Source organism: Syngnathus scovelli, chromosome 2, assembly GCF_024217435.2.
Source record: "Syngnathus scovelli strain Florida chromosome 2, RoL_Ssco_1.2, whole genome shotgun sequence".
Lineage (NCBI taxonomy): Eukaryota > Metazoa > Chordata > Actinopteri > Syngnathiformes > Syngnathidae > Syngnathus > Syngnathus scovelli.
Window position 1 is genome coordinate 6,461,444 of NC_090848.1, and position 23,956 is coordinate 6,485,399.

General features: G+C 41.6%; 3 protein-coding genes and 1 long non-coding RNA gene across 5 annotated transcripts; 3 read left to right on the forward strand and 1 right to left on the reverse strand.

Moving 5' to 3' along the window:
* The first annotated feature begins 5,839 nt into the window (after positions 1-5,839).
* mmadhca (metabolism of cobalamin associated Da) lies at positions 5,840-9,380 on the forward strand. Its single transcript, XM_049754447.1, has 8 exons — positions 5,840-5,942; positions 6,369-6,421; positions 6,674-6,815; positions 7,157-7,374; positions 7,704-7,809; positions 7,901-8,016; positions 8,238-8,324; positions 8,833-9,380. The coding sequence occupies exons 2-8, from the start codon at positions 6,410-6,412 to the stop codon at positions 9,052-9,054; spliced, it is 903 nt and encodes a 300-aa protein (XP_049610404.1). The 5' UTR covers positions 5,840-5,942; positions 6,369-6,409; the 3' UTR covers positions 9,055-9,380.
* A 1,105-nt stretch (positions 9,381-10,485) lies between these two features.
* LOC137840081 (uncharacterized) lies at positions 10,486-11,422 on the reverse strand. Its single transcript, XR_011086515.1, has 3 exons — positions 11,158-11,422; positions 10,707-10,816; positions 10,486-10,627 (listed from the first exon to the last, which is right to left on the reverse strand). It is a non-coding gene; the product is annotated as an uncharacterized lncRNA (long non-coding RNA).
* Positions 11,423-12,965: 1,543 nt separating this feature from the next.
* On the forward strand, positions 12,966-17,303 carry pspc1 (paraspeckle component 1). Its single transcript, XM_049752271.1, has 10 exons — positions 12,966-13,469; positions 13,712-13,861; positions 13,924-14,075; positions 14,213-14,308; positions 14,385-14,581; positions 14,697-14,781; positions 14,983-15,091; positions 15,604-15,661; positions 16,124-16,245; positions 16,561-17,303. Exons 1-10 carry the CDS (start codon positions 13,083-13,085, stop codon positions 16,771-16,773), a joined length of 1,569 nt encoding a protein of 522 aa, XP_049608228.1. The 5' UTR covers positions 12,966-13,082; the 3' UTR covers positions 16,774-17,303.
* Positions 17,304-17,696: 393 nt separating this feature from the next.
* LOC125987785 (rho GTPase-activating protein 20-like) lies at positions 17,697-23,946 on the forward strand. Of its 2 annotated transcripts, none has more exons than XM_049752259.2 (15): positions 17,697-18,376; positions 18,898-18,980; positions 19,303-19,476; positions 19,546-19,695; positions 19,772-19,813; positions 19,870-19,954; positions 20,037-20,114; positions 20,235-20,301; positions 20,516-20,695; positions 20,916-21,088; positions 21,226-21,390; positions 21,660-21,772; positions 21,945-22,137; positions 22,654-22,771; positions 22,855-23,946. In XM_049752259.2, the coding sequence occupies exons 1-15, from the start codon at positions 18,305-18,307 to the stop codon at positions 23,595-23,597; spliced, it is 2,436 nt and encodes an 811-aa protein (XP_049608216.1). In that variant the 5' UTR covers positions 17,697-18,304; the 3' UTR covers positions 23,598-23,946. The 2 variants fall into 2 exon arrangements, with proteins under 2 accessions (XP_049608216.1, XP_049608215.1); XM_049752258.2 differs by having other exon boundaries at positions 17,700-18,376; positions 18,895-18,980.
* The last annotated feature ends 10 nt before the right edge of the window (positions 23,947-23,956 follow it).

Here is a 23,956-nt window from a genome sequence, read left to right on the forward strand (position 1 = left end):
CGCAGGTTGTTAGAGGCAAAATGATGACAGGCTGCCCCAAGGAGCGATGCTGCTGATGCATGTGGACAGGACTGTCACTGCTGTCGCTCCTTGTGAACATTTGTAGGATGCAAACAATAAATCCTTCTTTTGACATTCAGCATAGTACTGGCTATTTTCATTGATGTTTTATTTTTTTTTTAACAATTATGTTGCATGATGACCTTGAGTTCCCTGAAATGTACCAATAAATAAAATGAATTATCATTATTACATGTAGAGATAAGAAAAAAATGACTATATATATCAATGCATCATCATAATTATCTAAAAAGAATGGACCAACAATTGATTTTTAGATTTCAGATTATTGTTTGTGGAAGGAAAAGAATCGCAATCTTAAAATCACATTTTTACATGAATATTTGGACTGCCAAAAAAACATGTTTTACAGTATATAATGCAATCAATATGATTTTTAGTGGATGAAACATCAGGATTAATATGACCATGGTAAATTACAGATATTTTTATCAGACAACTGGAAAGGTGCAGCTGAGGCCTTGGGCTACTGTTTCAGCAGTGCTGCATGTCACAACAGTGTCGTATCACAATGACACACATGTAGCTGACATGTGAAATATGGCTTTGTGAGACCTCATTAAGCAGCAATAGGTGTCACCGCTCATCACAACAGTGTCACTTGTGTGCAGTTGTAGCCTGAAGCTATTTTGTGAGGAATTGTATGAGGTGCTGCTGAGAAAGCTCATCATGTACGTATGCAGATGTCGGAAGTAATGAAGTACAGGACATTTCTTACTCTTCTTAAGTTATGTGATAGAAGATGCACACTGATAATAAAATGAGACATGCAGCGAGAGACCAAGGTCAGTTATCTTGGGCAAAGTCGGAAAAAAAGCCACAGGGTAACAAAGTGCAGCTCAACAGCAAGCTGCCTGCAAGCATGCGACGATTCAACCTCCATCTGTCAGACGCCTTAAGTTGTATTTTTTTTCTATTTATGTTCAGCGGAAAAGTGCAAGGCAGCAGGGAAGATATACAGGCAGAGGTTTAGTACAATATGTTTGAATGGTGCTATGTCTCCCTTGTTGCCGTGAGCAGGGGACAAAGAAAAGCACTCTCGCTGGAATCAAAGTGCTTACCCGTCGACGCAAATGCATCCACGAGGGAACTGGTTCGTGTTTTTCCCATTACCGGAAGATACGACAAGTGCTGATGGTGGAGCTTTTGGCCAAGTCTCTTTTTGTCACAAGCAATCCAGATGTTATTCCTGATTTCATGCTTTTTCTCTACCTCTCATTGTCATTAGTGTTTTGGGTGAGCTGAGGGCTTCACCGGGTGACCTTGAGCGATACACTATACTATATACGTATGTGTGTATATATATATATATATTTATTTTTTACTCTTTAATAACAAGTGTCATTCTAGAATTGGAGGACAAATTAGGCACCAACCTTTGAGAAAATTGGAGCATTTATTTTGTAAGTCACTTTAGAGATGGGAGGTTGGGAATTCTCTTCTGGAATGACTTATAAAATGTTTATGACCATTTGAAAATTCTACCAAAGTTATTAAATACTGTAAATGACATGTTCTCTCAAGAATGTGTACGGAGCCGTGGAAACATGCTGAACCTGCGATTGCAACCGTCCCTCCATCCTTTTAAAAAGACAACTGTCACCAGGCTTGACAATGTGCTGTGCAAGCTAGTTTACCTCCGGGTTATGCAGGCTGTCACTGTGGTGAACTCTACAATAGTGTATTTGCTGTCATTGCTTATGTGCCCCATGTTTTGAGAAATGTTGTTACGTTTGGTAAATGCAGAGGCCACTAGTGGAAGCGACACTGCTTTCAAGCTTCTCTGACCTTGAGGGAACCTTTTGTTGAATGACCTGGCAATTGGGCATCTTTGCTTTAGTGTTTATCTCCTGATCGCATCACAATGAGAGTGTTCTGCAGCTGTCCATCAAATTGCAAGGGCTGCTGTAGCATGGGCAATACTGACATTCATTCATCTGGCTTTTCTTCTAAAATATCTCAATTTTATACACGATTCTTCATGCAATTCAGCTGTAACGTATATTTTGAAAATTTCCCTGCAGTTGAAGATGCAGAATTAAAATGCACAAGGCTGCTGGGTTGGGGGAAGATTCAAGTGGATAAACCTATTGATTAGACGGAAAGCAGAAGGGGAACTATTGATCGAGTAAAGAGCCCTTTTTGTTTACCTCCATTGTAGAATAAATTTGTTATACTGATAGCCAATGTAAGCTTAATGCCACAGTTGTTCTAAATTAACAGTTTTTAATGACTGTGACAAAATCATTTTACGTTATGTAAGCTTAGGGTATCATCTTTCTAAATTTAGGTGTAAAATGGTGAATTGAGTTTGAAATTCCTCAATTCTTTGCAAATCGTTTTCATATATAAATGTGTTTGTTTGTTTGTTTATTTATTTAATTTTATAACATGTGAATGAGTGATGAACTAAAACACCGACAATTAAAGGCTTTCTACCTGATGACCCTGAACAGGATAAGTGGAACAGAAAATAGATCGATGGAAATGACTTTCCAGATACACAATAGGCTATGTATGGACAAAAGAGTTTGGACACTAGTACTAAGTAAAACGGTAGACAGAACACAGTGAATTGACCTTTTTTGTGCAATGAAAAATGAAACCAAAATTTGAATGAAAATAATCATCTTTTAAATTATTGACCCGAATGACAAAAAAATCTTATTAGAAGGGTCATTTGAACAAGGGTGTGTTGACATTTGTACAAGGGTGTGTGGACTTTTTATATCTACTGAATAAGATCGTTCAGACGGTGAGATGGTGAAATATGATTTTGGGGGGGTAATGCTGTATGAAGTGGTTTTTTTTGGGGTTTTTTTTTACTTGGCTAAATGTATCCAAGTTGTTTTTTTACTTGGCTAAATGTATCCAATGTGAGACAGAGTACATTTTTGCATCGAAGCTGTTTTGTAAAGGATGCCCAATCAAGTCAAAATAGTTCAAGTGACCTTATCCATGATGATTTCCGCCGTGTAGTACATTAGTAATTTTGGAATGTGCGTCTAGTCCATTATGAATGAGTGAATGAACACGAGGCATACTCTGCACCAAAAAAAAAAATAGATTTACAATGAAAAGAACGCGGACCAGCATCACTATACATGCCAGTGTATAGTGATGCCATACACTGGCATTTGGTGATGTTCTTGCCACCTGTCATGACCAACAGCTGCAGGGTGCGCAAAAGAGCACACGGACTGCTGATGTTAACATGACCAGATAAGAGATAATGCTCGAAATTAGGTCATTGCTCGTCCGGGTAGTTGGTCCTGTCTGATGGTGAGCGGTCAGCTCCTCTCACCTTGTCTTGCTGCAAAGCTGCTGTAAACACAAAAGGACTCACAGCCTTTGCTCATTCTCTTTGTGTGAGGTGAGCCGCTTCAGTCGATGTTAATTAACACTGGCTCGTGACTTTAAGGTTAAAGTGGGGGTTATAGTGCAGGTGCAAGTGCCAAATTCCAGATTAACAAGAGCTTCCTAAAACTCAAATTCCACTAAAATAACTGTACAAGCAAGATCATTCAGCTCTTTCTTGACTTTGTTATTTTTCAATTAACAGTAAGATTTTAGATGCTAGTTACTAATGCGACAAAAATAAACATAGAGAATAAAAGGTCAAACGTGTGTGTTTTGTTGTGTTCTTGCATGTTCTGTCTCTATCATGCAACCATTGGCCATCTGATTATTGTACTCAAAGGTGTTGTTGCCCCTCAGCGTGGTATCATGCTGGTGTGTTTAAGCCAAGCGTGAGGAGCTGAATCAGCCTCGAGGGCCTGTTGCACTATGACTCTCCATTTTGGAGCATCTCCAGCTGTCTGGTAACATTACCACGTTCTCCTGTGTAATTACACTCGTCTTTTTTTTTTCTTCAGGCTCATTTCTAATTGTTTTACCTCCTTGGTGCTGTGCAGGCATGTTTCATGTACGAACTTTATTGGTCTATTGAACCATCGCACACCCCTCACTTAGCACTTGAGTGTGCAATAGGGCAGGGTATTAGAGAGTAACTGCGAAGATAATGTAATTAAAATGATCGGCGTATTGGTTCTTTTACTAAAATGTCAACAGAGTTTGATGTGTGTGGAGCAAATGGACCTCTTTGATTGCGCAACAACAATTGTAGATATTGTCACATACTCAATGTCTAGTGGAAGTACTTGAGAGTGGAAGATTGTTCATACAAATGTTTCTTGCAGCCTTCAGCTCTTCCTGTGATGTGATTATCCTCACTGCAAGGCGACATGTCAGCAGGAAGGAGAGATTTGGAAGCAGGCAATAAGAGAGGAGAAGATCTTTAATACCATAAAATGTGACCTATGTGTGGTTACATGCAGCAGAAATTAAGAATGTAATAATAATAATAATCACATGCTCTATGGCTTGAATTTGCGATTGGAGATATCAAACAGGTTTAACGTTTTGTCACTTTCAGCCTTGAACATTTTCAGATGAGTGGAAAAGATTAAACCTACCCACATCACAGGATAAACCTCCAGATAATAAAGATGATAAAAGTGTCCCTGCACAATTTGTTCCTCCGCACTCCCTGATGTCAATTATTTCTCTTTGATTTTTTTATGTCTCATATCCACACACAGACATTATTTCTTTTAGATGGCTTGTACCAATAGCATTGCTCAAGTCCGCTTCACCAATACATAAATATGGCCAGAGTTTCGACTCGCTGCAATCGTGACTTTACTTTTATTATTTCAAAAATACTATTACGATGTCAGAGAGCAATCCTATTACCAAATGTGTGTACCCCACTGCACTGAAAAAAGTGACTTATAGTTCAGGGATTGTATTCAATGCTGACATTTGCACCTTCTATTATTAACGGGGAGCAGGAGAAACTACCATTACAGCATTTTTTTTTTTTGGGGTTTGGATTCACAATATGTTAATGCTTAGAGGAGTGTCTTTCAGAAAAAAGACGTTGGAGCGCAGAATTAACTGTAAACAGTAGTTCCAAATGTGCTATGACCTAGCTAGCAGCCGTCTGTTGGTGCTGAAACCATGACAACAACCCCAGAGGCTCCTGATGCATATGCATGATTTGTAGAGTGCACATACACACTCCGAGTTCATTAGCAAACGCTGCCCTGAGGCTTCCAACTGAGGGGAAGGCCTCATTGCACAGTTCAGCAGCTCTGATAGTACTCGGAGCGTTTTGGACTTCCCTGTATGAGCGTCAGGTGCAAGCACCTCCAGACACATTTCGACATTTGTATCCTTTCTGCCACAGCTGCCATTGCCATATTTGGTGCAATGTTAGTTTCTGCAATTTTCAAGAGCAGGAACAGAGGCTAGTTTTATTTCGTTGCTGAAATCAACTCATGTTTTAACAGTATGCCTTGATCAGGGTGGCTCGGTGGTGCACTGGTTAGCATGACTGCCTCACAGTTAGGAGGGTGCGGGTTTGATTCCACCTCTGGCCCTCCCTGTGTAGAGTTTGCATGTTCTCGTGTCTGCATGGGTTTCCTCCCTCATCCCAAAAACATGCTTGGTAGGTCAATTGAGCACTCCAAATTGCCCCTAGGTGTGAGTGCAGTGCGGATGGTTGTTCGTCTGTGTGCCCTGTGATTGGCTGGCAACCAGTTCAGGGTGTCCCCCGCCTACTGCCCGATGACTGCTCGGATAGGCTCCAGCACGCCTGCGACCCCCGTGGGGACAAGTGGTATAGAAAATGGATGGATAGATAAAATAAAATTCCAACATCTCCATCCAGAATTATATATTCTTTGCTGCCATCTTGTGGTAGGGTTTGACAGCTGACGCCGCTCAAAGAGCGCGTGCGCCGCATGTCCTTCGTTGCTTTCCGTAGTTGTTTTGCGAAGGTCGTACGCTAAGACCAGGTAAGAACACTGTGTACTTTATTCTTAAATTAAATTATTTAGTTCGAAGATAGCACAGTGTGTTGTAAAACATTAAAAATTAGTGTTTTCTCCGATCATGCGTTCTAAACTTGAATTACATACTCCGATGATTAAAATGGGGAAATGTCAAAACAAGATCAGCTGATTCCATCGATGTTTTTTCCAAATCTCCAACACCATTAGACGCTGTCTGTCGAAGTTGTAAGACTTGTAAAGTTAATGTTGTTTTCGCCTGTGTAAAATTCAATAATTACGTAAACACATCATTGCGTCAGCTACTGTGGGTGCGTGTGTGTGTGGTAACGAACCTTAGCTAGCATGTCCAGTTAGCTCCAACTTTCACTTGCTAAATGACTCGTGTATGCTGTTATACGTCCATTGCATTACATTTTTGTTTTCGACCAGGTCAGGCGGTTTATAAAGAAGGCAGAAGTTGACTCCCAGCGATGCCCAGCACAGTAAGTAACACATTTATAGCTTCTCGTAAATGTGTTAACTACCATCCGGTTAGCATGAAGTGATGATACTGAAGTCGTTTGTTTATTTAGAGCTTATCGTTAGAAATGCGAACAGAAATCAGCATATATAAACATTGACTTCATTGAACTGTCAAACTAAGCCTGACTTGAACCAGCTAGTAAAATGCATAAGTGTGTTGTGGATTTTTATGATGAAGTCACCTTTAATGTGATGCTTTTGGAACTTTGTAGGTCTTGTGCGGTGGAGGCCGGCTGGTCCGATCTCAGACCCTAGGTCGGCAAATATTAGCGGCTCTGAAGGTGTCCAGAGTCAGAACTTTCTCTACTGCAAATCCCGATGAACCTTACATATCTGTATCGCATACAGATTCAGGTATGCTTCTAAATATTGAACTTTTTTTTAGCTAATGTCACCTTTTGAATGTTTAAAATATTGTGTATTTTTTTAATGTATTAATTTGCACATTAGTGGAAAAAGTAAAGAATAATTGATTTTGAAGTTGTCATGTAATCCTTACAATTTTTGTACATGGTGAAAACTACCTATCCCATTGCATGTCCATGAGGCTACCAACTTTCCATGCAGTGTCACGTCAACTGTCTCTATTTTTCAATTACTGATTCAATAAATGACTTGAGAATATCAGAGAATTAGAATGTTTCTAGCAATTCACCGTGTTGGACTTAAATTTATATGCATAATTATCTCTGCAGGCCCGAGAACTGTGTGGCCCGATGAAAACATGGGACCTTTCGGACCTCAGGACCAACGCTTCCAGTTACCAGGCAATGCGGGGTTTGACAGCCATCTGGACGGTGTGGAAGAGAAGAAAAAATCGCCAGTCGGCAGGACTTTGCCTGATGTGCTAACGGCCCCGTGCAGCACAGAAAGACAACAGTTCATCCTATCCCAGTTTGTTCATGAGTTTCAGGTTAGAATCATTAATGGATCAGTTATCACTATGTGAGGGCGCTCTTTGTAAACCTTACACTAGATCTAATATTAGGCCAATTTTCACCACTCACCCCTAATGATTATACAGTGACGTACTCGGGGATATTCGCTTTTCCCTGTCCCCCGCAAATAGCAGGGGTTCACTACATTTAGTGAATGAGAGGTCATTGTTCTTCAAAAGGTCACATACGTATTCTTTAAGTTTGGCTAATTTAAACCTGCAAACAACCCGAATTTGAAACTACTGTTTCCTTCTGTCTATCAGCACTTGCATTGAAACTTTGCTCTGGTTGTGTTGCTCGTTAGGGGAAACTGGGCCCCATATCCAAGCGCCTCCACAAAGCTGAGCAGTACTTCAATCAAACAGACACAGATTGCTCCATAAGTTCCTGTCCTGAGCTGTTAAGGAAAGGTGAGAGCTGCTTCTATTTGAGTTTTACCAAAATAGTTCAGATAAAATGCTGGTACGTAAATTATTAAATGTATAATACTTGTGTTGCCAGATTTGGAGCTCTTGTTCCCGACAGTCCCAAACACTTCCATCACAGTTGTGACGGTCTCGCAAAGGAGCGGTCGCTGCAAGGAGGTGGAGCCAGACAGAGAGCAGCTACTCAGCAAAGTGAGTCTTGAGGTTTTGTGTGGAACCTTTAAAGGTGGATCAACTTTTTGTCCTCATTAGGGTCTTAGCTGGTGCTTTACGCTAGCTTGACCGGGACAATACAAATTTCATAAGTAAATATGATGAAATCAACACGTTGTTGCTTTTTTAACACTCAGCAATTTGAGGTTTATCTATGAGATGTCTGAGGAGATTCTCACTGTCCTTTGTCCTCTCTGCAGTTTATGACGGGTGCTAAGGAGATGTGTTTTGCACTGTGGACCGCAGGCTACTGGGCTGACTTTATCGATCCGACAACAGGAGAACCTGTGAGTTCTTTAGCTGCATTATGTTCTGTAACCATGTAGACACTTGCACAAGCTCAAGAGCTAAATCTGAATAAAAAAAATATATATTTTAATTACCTGATTCAGATACCTGAGCAGAAAAAAAAATATGGTGCGGTCCTGTTCCAGGCCACTGCAAACTACGTCAGACATTATTGTTAAATGAATACAGCACCTCTTTGAGTGAATCATGTCAGACATTATTGTTAAATGGATACAGCACCTCTTTGAATGAATGAATCACAATTATCTTTGTAAAAACTAAATTGTTTGAGTTCTTGTGATACATTTGAATAGATTGTATGCCCATTAAGGAGATGTCTCTAACTTTAGGGACGATAAGTGTATTGAGCGTTACAGTATGACGCACTAAAATGATGTTCTTACCTAATTGTTGTTCACATTGCATTGGCAATGAAGTTCAGTTTCTTAACCCTGTTCTTTTTATTTCAAATACGTGGTCATTGCTGTCTTTGTCTTTTTCCAACAGTTCTTTGCATCCCCGCTTAGTTCAAGCGCGGGACAAGCAGGAAAGGAGCCACGGCATTCTGGCTTCCGCATCGAGATGTCAGGCTCCTGCACAGTTATCCAGCACATTCTGAGAGGAACGCCTCAGTTTGTGGGCACAGTTTTCACTAACGCGCCGACCCACAGCGGCGCCGTCACACGACTACAAGGACTCTCACATGAATTGGACGATGAGGCTGAATAGTTTTCATGGTTCTGCGAGTCAATCCAATGTTGTGAAAAAGGCTTGGCTAAGGAGAGCGTGTGTGGTTTTTATTTGTCTATGTGTAAAGCGCGTATACCACACTGCTACCAAGCAAAGCAGACTAGAATGATCCACAGCAGCTCTGTGCTGGCCCTGCAACCTCCTCCTCACACCTTCACTGTCACACGGAAATGTCAGCAGACAGGGTGGGACTTCTCGAGGATACAGTCAGCCCTAATCCTCAGCAGTTTTCAGAGGGCAATCTCACTAAGTATTTATGGATTCAGCTGCTGACCCAATAAAGTGACGTCAGGCTACCCTTTTAAGCATTGCTCTTTTTTTGCTTTTCTCTTTGGAAGCACAATTGAGAAAGCTTCCATCTTGGTCCTATGTCAGCAGTCACTGGTGTTGGTAAGAGCCAGCAGGCTAGCCCGTCCATGCTCACCGGCCAGAGAGACTTTAGCGGTCCTTTTCTTAAAAAAAGATTTAACCGTAGTAAAAAAGTCCTTCTTTTTTGGTGACTGGAGATGGTTTTTCAAAGTCCTAGCAAGAGCTTCTACAAATACAAGTTGACAGCACACCATTGAAAAATATAGACGCTCCTTAGATCCAAATTCCTGACAGAGGTCCTTGTAGATGTCAATGTGGAAGTCGCCTATGTTCTGTGGGTGGTTTGGACGTGTTTCTACAACAGTGCTCTTTAGCCTGGCTAACATCCAGTCAATGTCCATCTCCAGCACTGATTTGGCGTTAGAGTGAGCAATATGGTCCATCAGCTTCCACAAGAACACAGTACAAAATATATTTTCTTTCTTTGTCCATGTTTCTGCTGGCGGGTGAAGACAAATGTTTCCTGTCTTTGTGTGCACCTCAATGGGCTTCTGAACGTGAAGGTGCATTTCTACCTTCCCGGGGGCTTGTACCGGAGTGGGAAGAGGAGCCACCAGCAAGTTGGCTACATCTTCCGATGAATCGCTGTCCGCGCAGTTCTCTTCGAATCCATAGCGACGCGCCAGCCTCATGTTTTCCAAGCAGTCTCTGAGAACCGTGATTGATTGTAATGTAATTTCACCTATTTCAGACACTTGATGAGGCACGTCCAGGTTTGGCGCCGAATCCAGCTGCAATGAGATTTCGGACAGTGCTGTGTTCACAGTCTTGGACACCTTTGTAGCGACCAACTCCAGTAAGTGCTCGCCGCATTGAGACCTAATTTCGCTGGCGTTGATTGTGTCTTTGAGAGCCAGCAGAAGCGAGTCCCAAATACATGCGTGGATATCATCCACGGTCACGCAGGAGTAGTTGAGCGCCCATTGCGGAGAGTCACAATTATCCCTACGAAGGAGAGAAAACACAATTGTCTAGATTTGACTGCTTCTCCCCGGCTTGTGTTTGTACTGTGTGTGGGTTGAGGCAGGAGGCTTACACTAGGAACTGGGCGTGCTCTTCCACCTGAGGCAACACAACGCTCAGCACCTCTTGGGAGATTTTGTATAAGATGCTTTGCCACATTTTCAACAGCACCATAAAGGCATTGGAATCAAAATGACCATATTCTATTAAGTCCCACGTCCTGCAGGGAGAATCAGTAGTTAGCCCACAGTTACAGTTCTGTCAGATGAATGACTTCATCTTTGTTATGGTTTACTTACTCAGTGGTTAAGCCATCTAGGTACAACTGTAATTCGCTTTTGAAAAATTCAGTGGCGAGCAGGGGCATGTTTAAGTTGCTGCACCGCAGATATTTAGGTTCAATTGGGGACTAACAAGAGAAACAAAAGAATTACATGAAATCACAACTATCATAAGTAATGATGAGCATACATACACTATGCCTTTAAAAAGATGACTTGGTTTTAATTGACAATCGTTTAGTATGTTTCTTATTATTGCTGATTTTTCAGTGCACAAGTGAAAGTATATACTTATCCTCATAAAACTGTGCGCTGCCCACGATCGCCATGCTTTAAAATTTTGAACTAATCCATCATTTTGCAAATGAGATCATCTTTAAGATTAATTGAACAAGAAAAGTATCATTGTCAAGGGGTGGGGAAAAAAAATCTTAGTATGTGGGATCACGTCAGTGTGTGAATTACTTACGTCATCGTAACGGGAGTGAGCAAACTTCTCAGTCAGATAGTTCATTTTTGTTGACAGGGAATTCTGCGAAGCGATGCCCCCCTGCCTTTCAAGGTGAGGTCTTTTGAAAGAAAGAAAAAAAACATTTCACTGCCTCTCATCAAGAAAATAAGTGAAACACCCCATCTCTGTAATTTGACGCGTTCCACCTTGACAATGGACGTGTTGCGTCTGAACTCTACACGTTTGTTACGTGACGTCACCGACCACTTCGTCTTTGCGCCCGCACGTACGCACTGTACTTGTTTTAAATTCTGTATTGTATTAGTATTTAAGTCACAGCGTTAGTTTCACCTGCACAGTCAGGTTTTACCTGTCAGAGTTCCACGTATGGAATCTATTAATGGGAAATCCCCATCATCGGGTTTGTAAAAGGCACATTTTCTTTTAGGCCTTTCTATAAAATGTTTGTTGGGTTGTCTTTGAATAATTTAGCAAAATTTAAACTATAAATCGCTATCTATTTCACTGATACTGCGCAAGAGGAGAGAAAATAACATCCTTGACTATTGAGTCACACTTTGTGAGCATGTTTTCTAAAAGCCGAAATACAGTACAATGTAATCTATTTTTATGGTACTGCTGGCCTTTTCTTGCAAAAAAAAAAAAAAGCTTTGCGTCCATCTCCAATTTCAGTTTGCTCCATTTTCAACATTAAGCTCTCTTTTCATTTGATCTCTGTGCACCTTTGGGGCATTAGTGCTTTGATTCACTGAGATGTCATTGAAATGGTTAACAGACTGTATGACCTGGTTTTTACCACTGAATTGAGATCAGTAGTTGTTGAAGATCAGCCTTTTAGGTGCCTTTGATTCTTTTTCCACTTACATCCTCGGGCAATGTTCTGGATTGTTGTGCTGCAAATTCTTTTTTTTTTCCCGTTTACATGCCCCAATAAAACCAACATTAAACAACTGTTGTGCCACAAATTATAGATCTCTGGAGTTTCATCTGGACAGTGAAGGTATCACTTGTGAAATAAAAGATATAATAAATGAAGGAACTTTTTTAAACTCATTGTTTAATTGTGTGCACAACTTGAATTGAGTTCTCAAGGCCAGACTTCAATAAAGATTATATATTAAGAATCAGAGAAAGTCATTCTCAGAGCTCTGGTGCTTCTTACGATCTCCAGTTTTGAGATTTGTTAATGATGCTGAGTCCTCACTGGATTATAAATCTGATTTGAGGAGAGGGCAAGAGTGCAATAATTAAGTATAATGACTCCCTTTAACATCGGACCACAGATAGAAACTAATGGCTAAAAAGAACCTGAAGGGGAATATTAAATATTCCATACCCCTGGGAACAGAGGCTGACATTTGCAGATTGTGAGTGCAAAAACACAGCACAGACACTTAAGTATATAAATTTACTGATTATGTTCAATTCTATCCTCATAAATTACACTGATCTGTATGATAGAGTATTTTGATTTGGGACAATTGAGAAACTTAAAAGAAAACAATTTAAACACGATTTACCATGTTAATTATTTGTTGTTTTGATCATTGTTAATTACAATTTGTGGATTCGAATCAAGAGAGACCTTTAATAAAAGATGTTGCAAAGTTTAATGTTATATGTACAGCAAATATATCTGCTTTTTTTGGGTTGATAATAATCTCCAAATATGACCAGAACTAAAATAAAATTAAAATAAACTAAAACTAATATATTTTTACGTCATGTTATACGTCATGTGCTCAGCACACCGGTCAACAATGATTTATTTGTACGGAGACGGACATATATACCGGTTACTTCCGGTAACAAGTTGCGCACGCATCTGTCGCCATATTGAAACTAAGTTCTCCATTGCCATTCAAGCTGTTTACCTCTCCAATTTACTAATTTATACTGCGTTAGCGAGATTAATTTTAACTATGGCTGACCAAGACGTACAGTTAGCAAACCCGCAAAGTAGCAGTCCACCGCCACCACCTAAAAGTGGCGAAAATTCCCCTGCTACAGAAGACGAGCAAACGCCGACCAACAAAGGCAGTCCAGCGGCGCCTGCTGAGCAGTTGTCTGCGGCTGAAGGATCCAAAGAAGCCGCGGTGGAAAGCGCTCCGGCTCCAGTGCAAATGACACTTGATATTTCAAGTTTTAGGAAGCCAGGCGAGAAAATATTCACGCAGCGTTCGCGTCTTTTTGTTTCCAATCTGCCGCTGGATCTACCCGAGGAGGAATTCATCAATTTATTTGCTAAATATGGAAATACAGCCGAAGTATTTATCAATAGAGAGCGAGGGTTCGGGTTTATTCGTTTGGTATGTACACATTTCATAAATAAATCATTATTTCATATTCAGTCTAATATTGTATCGTGCACGATCCGTTCTAAAATTTACACCTTTAATAAAAGTAAATAGTTACCGTGTTGTTTCATTGTTTGATTTGAATATAATTGCTATTAGAATGTGAGGTTTTCATGTTTATACAGTGCAGTATACAGTAAAAATATTTCCATTCAAGTAAGGACACTGTTGACCTTTTTGTTTCTGTCCTCCAGGAGAGCCGTACACTTGCAGAGATTGCAAAAGCCGAGCTGGATGGGACGTTATTAAATAATCGACCAATCAGGATCCGCATTGCTGCACATGGTGCCGCACTCACTGTGCGCAACCTTTTACCTGTTGTCACGAATGAGCTTTTGGAACAGGTAATGTAGACAAAACAAAAGCTCATAAGTAATAATAATATTGACTCATCTTATGCTGCCAGGCCTTTTCTCAATTTGGCCCGGTGGAACGATCTATCGTTGTGACGGATGACCGTGGGCGGCCCACTGGTAAAGGCTTCGTGGAGTTTGCAAGCAAAGCGGCCGCACGTAAAGCTCTGGAACGCTGCACAGAGGGCGCCTTGCTGCTAACAGCGTATGGTTGGGTTTTTTTTTTTGGGGGGGGGGGTATGAAATGATGTGCAATATGGACAAAAGTAGAATTAAAATCTTTATTGGCATTGCACAGTATGACAGAAGATTCAACATGTATGTTTTTGCCTTTCTCCTTAGCACACCCTGCCCAGCCATTGTAGAGCCCACAGAGCATTTTGATGATGTAGAAGGATTGCCTGAAAAGATGTTCTCAATAACTCCAAAGTACCTCAAGTGAGTCAAAGGATTGGTTGATTATAAGAGATTTTGGTGATGTGAAACACTGGAGAGTTTGCTTGTCTTTCATCAGGGAACGATCACAAACACCGCATTTCGCTCAGCCGGGAACATTTGAGTTTGAATATTCGTCTCGCTGGAAAGCTCTTGACGAGTTGGTGAAACAGCAGCGAGATCAGATTGACAAAAGTATTAAAGAAGCCAAAGAGAAGCTGGAAGCCGAACTGGAGTCAGCAAAACATGAACATCAGCTCATGTTAATGAGGCATGGTAGGATCCATTTGAACTGTTTTAGCTAATTACTGCAAGTGGAAGCTTTTTAGTCCATTCAGTTATTAGAATGCTCTCACTTGCTACTCCTCCTTAACATTACCACCCTCTCCAGATCTAATGAGACGTCAAGAGGAGCTCAGGCGATTGGAGGAGTTGCGCAACCAGGAGCTTCACAGACGAAAACAGATAGAGTTGAGGTATGTTTGCTTACATACCATAATAGTGAAATGTGCCCTAACTTTTGGAATCTATTGATAATTCCAGTTAGCATTCACTGTTGACTAATTTGATTGTTGACTGGTTGTGACTACGTAGTTGGCTAATCTTGGCAGCCCTTCTTAACTGGCACAAACCAGTGTACAGTGGCTCTTCTTTCCTTAACATGTGCGTCTCCGCAGGCATGAGGAGGAGAGAAGACGCAGAGAGGAAGAAATGATGAGAACACATAGAGAGCAGGAAGAGCTTAGGCGCCAACCAGATACATTTAAACCAGCCTACCAGGACAATGTAAGAACAACATAGTCATGCCATCAAACACACAAAAACCTACACTTAGATATATTTATATTTTGGCCAGTGATGGGAAAATGAAGTTTTGAGGATGCTTTATGAAACAGTTGTGTTTTTTTATTACTCCTTTAGATGGCACTCTGGTCAGCATTTGACTGAAAGCACAGACTTGCTATTTTAAACCTCTTCCTTTAAACCAATAATGCCATCTAGATGAGTCAAAAATACAATAACTGGTTCATTAAGCATCTTTGAAGCTTCATTTTCCAAAACTGTTAAAAGCCAAAACAGATGAGATTTGTATTTGTGCATCACACATCAACATAGGATTGCCTTTAGAAAAAAAAAAAACAGTTTCAAGCACATTTTCCTCAATTGTGACTTTGCCATAGTTTTGATTTGACGTATTGATTGCTTCTACCGTATTCTTAAGTCCTCGGTTCACCGCACGTTGCAAATTTCCACCAAAGCAGGGTTGTCCATATAAAAGTTGTTCTTGACTTTTTCAGAGAGAACAGGAAATGAGAGTGGCTGATCTGGGCCCTCGTGGAGCCATTAATATGGCAGGTATGGCCAGAATTGTGTTAACAGCGGTTGATGCAAGAACGGGTGCAAGATTACTTCCTTTGTTGTTCCTTCCATGTGTGTGTTTTGCATTAGAAATGGCTCCTTCATAAAAAAATTGTATTTTGATCATGTACAGTATGTTTTTGGGAGCCCTTTGAGATGCAAAGCAAAGGAGGGGAAAAAACAGTATTGTCCATGACAACATAAAAACTGTAGTAACAGTGATGGTGGCTGATAGTTAAATCTAGTATCATCTATACTGCATGATACAGATGCAAAGATAATTCAAAATTCTTTGGATTTTTCATCTGGTGCTTCTTTAGCTAAATTTAATGTAATGACTTCTGTAAGAAGAAACATCAATGCAGATGACGCTTAGTTAGTTGGCTGAGGGGTTGCCTTTGAAATGAATCTCACAGGGAACATGACCAACCAACCCACCCTGCATTGTTTTGTGTGTAGATGGCTTTAACCAGGCCCCGACAGGGCCCAGCGCTAATCAGGGTCAGATGGTGAACATGGGTGGAAGGGGCAACGCCATCATCCCAGAGGCTACTGCAAACATGTCTGAAAATGGCAACATGGTAATGTATTTATTTGGCCACGACTGTGCTTTAATAAATGGGAGGGCTTGTTTTGGGAGAGGAACTTAATGCAACAACCGCCCTACTGATAGGTAGACTCAGCTTGTATTGATCAATAAATTATTGAAAAAGTTTTGTAATTTAAAAAAAAAAGATAGAACAAACCTGACGGTTTCTCTGGCTCCTTCACTGCTCCATCAGCCCCCCGATCTGTTATTATGTTGGGTGACTGGGATCAAAACAACTTTTGACACACTGCACTAATAATATGATAATCTGACGACCAACATATTCGTTTCTGCTGCGACACCATAGCGAGGCGACAGATATCCGCTGAGTGGCTTGTTGGCAGGACGAGCGGAGGTGGAGTCACCTAAGCAACAGCAGCAGCCGGCGCCCCAGCAGCAGCCACCGTCAACAACAGCACAGGGCCCTCCTGGTGGTCCGTCACCCATGTATGGAGGGGGGAGTCCTGTAGATGGAGCGTTTGACGGGCCAAATAGCAAGCGCCCCCGCTATTCACAGTGACCTCATTACTTCCCTACCTCATCAAATGTGTATGTGTGCTGATCGCTACTATTTTTTTTCCACATCTCAGCGCTTTTCGTTCTGATTCTTTTGGACTGGCCATAATATGTTTTTACATTTTATGTTTCTACTACAAAACTTTTATGCAGTTATGCACTCTGCAAAAAAAAAATGTTCGAGTAGGGCAAGAGATGACTTCTTGTACATGCTTGATTCAGATACACCCTTTGTCTTTGTTTACTTTTTTTACCAAATGCATTTAGTGTTGTAATAAAAGAAGCAATTAAAAATGCATTAGGATGAATTCAAGGTTGCTGTTAATTTTCTCCCCAATCTAACTAGTGAGTCAAAAAGTCTCAAGTGAAGTTGCCCATTTTTATTGGTTTGAGCTCCTGCCCCAAAAATGTTTGTGCACGTTCCTGCAATTAGTAACATAAGTAACCAAACTATTGGGATTTAAAATGTGTGTTAGGGTTCTACCCAGATTTGTTCAAACATGACATCATGGAATAAATCAATACTTTTCTCAATGTGGAATTAAAAGTGTTCTTTTCTCTGACGCGCCCAAGGCTGCTCATTATCAACATCACGAAAAGTCATCATTGTAGCGATCCAATTTAAATGGGGCTGATGGTGGCCAATTTGGGGAAGGCGCACTTACTGGCCTGATTTGGCTTTAGCCCAGTTTGTGGCCCACTTCTCAGACACTAAAGCTCAATCGATTAACTTGATCACAGTTTTTCTTATCAACGGTACCCCCTGTGATCATGTGGTCTTGCAAGTTTTTTATATATATATATATATATATATATATATATATATATATATATATATATATATATAATTATTTGCTTGACAGCACGAATGTTTAGATTTCTCTCTGGATGGCGCTACAGAGTCAATTTTTTGTCACCGTTTATGACAACATTGAAACACCAAATCTTTCACCAGGGCTGATGAGTGTGCAAAAGTTTTGGATGTGATCCTTTATGGAGTAAAAAAAACTTGCAGCAATGGCTGCTCATAAGTCGTCAGAAACATAAATACTTATGCAAGGTACAGCTACCTACAGTAGAAGCACTTGTACATACTTCTCGCCAAAGGTCATGTGCATGACATGCAGTACAATAAAATTCCATCTTTACTTCCAACTGTCCCCCTTAAATCACTTAGTTTCATCTGTCAAAATGTAAAGGAACATGTTAAGCGTTACGATGGCGTTGTCTTGCTCTAACAAATTGAGAGCAACTTCTAAAAATAGTGGCAACTTTTTCTTGCATTCAAGCACCGCCTCTGCAATGAGTACAGAAGCATTAAGAGGTGGCTAATCCACAAAGACAAGACGCTTGTGGCTCTTGCAGCCTTCCCCATTGAGGCCGCGTTGACAATTTAGAATATCATTAATATCTCTGTATTACTTCATCGACAGGCTGAAAGTTTCTTGCAACTTCCAACGCATTGAGCTGTTTTTTGTCCTCCTGGATCTGATTAATGGGATTAGATCGTGTGAGGACAGCTGGACACTGATCAGATGGATGACATGTCTCCGCAACATCAACACGGAGGACTGAGCCAGGGTGCGGAACAAAGCGACAACAGACGGGTAGATATTGTAAAGTCTTGTTGCTGTCCATTGAAAATCATAATCTATTTATTGTTGAATGCATAAATGATTTAGCTTAACAGATAATAACAATATTAATTACTATACAGGGGATTGTAAGAAACCTAATTAGACAAACATATTTCAAAAGTCATTACAAATAAGAATCATTATGAGCACTAAATATAAAGTGTGCTCTGTGAGGAATGTTTGTTCCCTTGTGATTCGGCTGGATCAACAGTATTTCACAATATTACAATGCCCCAAATATGTGACCTATTAATTCAGAATTGAGGAACCTTGAGCTGGGATAAAAGTGGACTCTGAGTTGCTCTGTTGGGCAAAGGGGAAACAGGTCGCCAATGCACTTGTCATTTCAAAATGTTCCACCAGTCCAATATCACGCAAGAATATCTCAAGCAGATGATTGCCATTGTGTGTGACCTGAATCCTGCAACAAACCTCGACACTTTTATTTACGGCATCCCACACATTCTTTATATTTGTGTCTGTTTTAGCAGGTGAAGTCCCAAAGTCTTCGGCGTCAGTCCGCACCCTCTCTTGTCATCAGAAAAGCTCTCTCCAGGTCCAAGACACTTTCCAGGTAAAATTCTTCCAATGAAAATTCTTCCTATGTGAAGCAGTTCATTTTGATTGTGTAAAGCATCTCAAACTGGTGATAAACTGTAGTCAGAGAAGAAAAGACTTGCTAGTAAGACTTCTCCAACGATGATAATATACTTACAAAAACTACAACACAGTTGTGATTGTACAATTGCTGTGTCCGCTGTAAATATGAAATGATTCATAATAAGTCACCTGCTGCACGAGTTGTATTGAAGCTTCTGCTGTCAATTTCTGTTCATTTACCAATGAAGTATCATAAACAGCTGGAGGACGCATTGTGGTCATTTGGGCTCTTCCAGAGAGAGCCTCCCGGTTCCCGTGTTCCCGGAAACATGCTCGTTGGTCCAGTCCTTCCTGAAAGTGCCCGACAGGTTCTTCCTTCTACATGGGCACACTCAGTTGAAAACTGGCATGCAGACTCAGGACAGACACCTCTTCCTCTTCACAGACATCCTGGTGATCGCCAAAGCCAAGTAAACACACACCTGAGTTTGCGTGTTGTCGTGAGGCAAATGGACACAACCTTCATGTTACATTATCAGATCAGCCAACCAGTTCAAGCAGAAGGCCCTGGCGCATGTTTGTGAAATGTGGACAGCAAGTTGCATGGAGGAGGTGTGTGAGGGAAGCACCTGCCCCGAGAGGAGCTTTGTCATTGGTTGGCCCACCTGTAACACTGTCGTGACATTCAGGTAAACACACACACAGGGCATTTATTTGTTTGTTAAACATTTATGCTTCAAATTTGGTTTGACGTGTCCCTGTCAGCTCACCGGAACAAAAAGAGAAATGGCTGTCTCACCTGAAAAAGTAAGTGCTGTACATCAATGCGTGTTTGTGTATAACATTTTTGATTTTCTCTGCAGTCGCATTAAAGAGGAAAAAGAGAAAGAAGAACCAAAAACGATCCCTCTCCGAGTATATGGGAAGGGGCTTAATACTTATGCTGTTGTAAGCAAAACAAAACCTCAACAGATATGCACGATATTTTGCACTCGTTACTATTGGTTGTAATTATTTTTCTACCATTTAGACCCAAACTTTGCCCGTCAGTAACTCTGACTCGACCAATGAGGTGATCCGACTGGCTCTGCAGCAGTTTGGCATTATTGTGAGTAGCATACAAGTTGTGGCTCTTCATAGATACTGTACAATCCTCTGCATACATTTTTTTAAAAATTCCTCCGTCATCTATTATTAAAAAAAATCACTGTGGCCTAAATGTGTTCAGGGGAATGCAAAGGACTACCAGCTGTGGATCCTTTCCAAGACGGACAATACGCCTTATCCGCTCATTGGTTAGTCAATAACTTTGGGTCATCTCCATTGCATATTCAGAATTCCTGTTTTCTGCTCATTTAATCTAAAAAAAAAAATGAATAGATGGGTGTGTTGAAGGTCACAAACGCTTCCATAGTCATCCACTATTTTTTCTTCTTTGTAATCAGGAGTACTCTTATATGCAGTCTGCAAATAAATTCAATTGTGGTCACGGTTCTCCTCTACCACTAGGTCACGAGTTCCCCTTCAGTATCTACATGAGTCACCTGCGACAAACGTTGACCCACAGCGCTATGGCACCAGAGGCCGCAGACTGGGCTAGACTGGCGGAGCAGCTGCAGGCGCACAAGCGGTGCCAGTTCATCCTGAAATCCCGCCCCGAGGAAACGCTTCAACTGCAAGTGGTGACGGGTTAGCTCAATTGACACAAAAGACAATTTCCCTCAAATATTGTTCACGGTTTTATCACGGGAACATGCAGTTGGGATGCTGACTGCAGGAAAGCCCATCAAAGCTGTTGCCCGTAGATTCAGAAATTATATTTCAGACAATTTGCCAGTACATCCTACCTCTTCACTCTAGCGTCCTCTATTGACGAGTCACCACTTTGTTTTACTACTGTCTTTGTCAGAGTTCCCCCAGAAGCCATTAAAAAGAAGGCGCTCCCTCATCACTTGGGCCTTTCTGCGAGGTTCCTCCCCTAAGATGACGTCATCCACGGGGACCGCTTCTCAGGGCTGCTGCCTGTTCGGCCGTCCCCTCAGTGCCGTGTGTGTCGAAGACGCTCTACCAAAACCCGTGACGGTGGGTGTTGACACTCAAACATGGATGTCTGCTTATAACAAAACCAAATGTTTCTATTTATGCATAAATGACATACCTTTTCAATAAATTCTCTGTTTTAAACCTAACATCACATCATGGATGCTCTCTCACACCAGGACATGCTGGAGCTGCTGTATCACGAAGGCCCGAGGACGCGGGGCATCTTTCGTCGCCCGGCGGGCGCTCGGGCCGTCAGGGAACTGCGGGACTCACTGGATGCTGGCGAGTTCCTTCCACCGCTCACACGGGACCACATCTTCGTTATTGCCGGCGTCTTCAAAGTAAGCCGTTATGGTGACCCACATCTCTGGCCTGGCCTGGCCTTTAATCTCCTCCTGCACATCCACATTAGCAGGACATAATGTTCGGAGGGTCCTTAATCTGCATTCTAATCCCTGTTATTGCTAATAGACAAGAACTCTAATCTTGGCACTGTTTATGCATTTTTTAACTCGATCATGGTCCAAATGTCACCTTGACCTTTTGTTTTTTCTTTTCTTCTAATCGAAACAACATCTTCCCTCACTGGTTGGCCGCTGATGTTTACTAGGACTTCCTGCGCAACATCCCCGGCAGCCTATTGTGTTGTGAGCTACATGAAGAATGGATGGACGTGCTGGTTGATGAAGAGGGGGAGGAGGAGCGGGTGCAAGAGATACAAAGGTGTGTTAAACCATCGACCAACCCCATTCAACCAATAATCCTTGTTTTAGCAACCTGTTGTTAAAAGAGAAGAATAGATTGAAATAGAGCAACCTCTAGATGCATCTGCTTGTCAACTTATAGTTTGAAAAAGTTTAAATTTAGCAACATTGAGCAATTGTTTTTCCTGCAGGATGATGAGTCGTCTGCCCAAAGACAACACCTTATTACTACGCTACGTGCTGGCCGTGCTGCACGCTATTCGAGGCAACGCTCGCGAGAACCAGATGACCGGCTTCAACCTGGCCATATGCATCGCTCCCAGCATGCTTTGGCCTCCCGGAGCGTTGTGCAGCCCGGAGGCAGAGAACGAAGGAACTAGGAAGGCAAGTGAGCGCAGGAGCTAAGGATGTCAATTATGTATTTGTTTCTAATGGGTCCTGATGTAAACAAAATGAGTCAATGTTTCTCGCTTTCTCACCTTGACTGCTGACCAATCACTAATCCTAACAACAGCCCTCCCGGCATGCTCTCTCTCTCTCTCTCTCTAAAATATAAATAATGTTCCTTAAACTTGAATATAGCTTTGAAAACATCTTTGGCTCACATTGTTCACTGTCTAGCCAAGGGATAGGTAAGTGGTGGTCCTTGGGCTGCATATTGGCCCGTGTCAACACCCTGTGTGGCCTGTTAAAAAATAGTTTTCAATTTAAAGTTTTTTAGTAGTTCGCTTCGTGACATATCCCGAAACAATAACTAGCTAGAATGGCAAACTACATTTTACTACTTTTAACTAAACTCAGTAAGCACTGAAGATAGTCCAGTTATGTAATCTCAACATGATATAACCTTAAATTATGTGACTTCCAAAATCAGTTAAGAGTTTGTGTGCTTTAATGCAGGTTTGTGACTTGGTGAGATTCATGATAGAACACTGCCAGCAAATCGTGGGAGAGGAGCACACCTCTCTCTTTGGAGACTCACCACATAGGCTCAACACACAGGAGACACGATTCGACGGTAGTTTCGATCATCTCGTTGAAACCATTTTGTGTCTGCTTTGATGATCGCTCACAATCTTGTCACATTTCCCTGGCCCTCAGACAAGTGGATGACAGACTCATCCTATGACAGTCTAGAGAACGAATTGGATACCAGCAGCGGAGGGTCGCCGAGCTTTTGCGGCAGACGTCTCCGATCCAAACCAGGAAGTCTGGACTCGGTCCTCACCTTCAGCGACTATGAGCAGGACAATGAGCCAAACGTGTGGCATACTAACTACCAGGCACTGAAGGGTGGCGGGCAGATCCAAGATGTGGACCTCTCCTGCACCCTGGACACCATTTCCCTGCACAGCATACACAGACAGCGTCGACGCTCTGAGCCTGCATTAGTGCACATGGCAAAGTTTCAGCCGTGTGCGTCTGGGAGCACGGACGGTCTCACTGGCGATGATGAAGAGGATGTAGACAAAGGCAAGCATGCCTCAATGACAGGGTTTCAGCAGAAGTACAGAATGTCGCTGGCGACCATGGAAACCAGCTCCTCCAGCTTGTCCTCGAACCCCAACTCCCTTGCACCAACGCAGACTCAAGCATGCAGTCCTTCCACATCCATCGTCGCAAGGCCGCTCGCTTTAGCCAGACATGAACGGCAGGAGACAAGTCACAAAGCGTGTCCAGCCAAAGAGCATATTAAATGGGGTACTTTAAAGAGCTGCAGGAGTCCCCACCCCAACTCTTGGCTGAGGAAAGACCACAGATTGTCCTTAACTCAACAAGAGTGCATGGAAAAGGATTCTGCCTCCAACGCACATACAAACGCACCCACCAGTGATGAATACTAGCTAAAATCTCAAAATTCACTAGTAGCTTGACCATTGAGTTTACATGCAGCTGTCTTAGGAAAGGAAATATCGGGATAAGAATAGCCGTTATGTACTTTGTAGTTAACTGACTAAAAGTAGTGTACTTATTGTCCATGACCAAAATGAATTATTTCAAAACAGTGAAAGTGTGAATACGCCATCTAGTGGACATGTCGTCATAAATGTATTGTCACGCTCATGTCGGCATGTCCTCAGCTGTCAGCACTCCGACTGTTCGAGCGCTTGGAGAAATGTCATACGTGTTGGGAAAAAAAACATTTCAATGATTTAAAAAAAAAAAAAAATATATATATATATATATATATATATATATATAT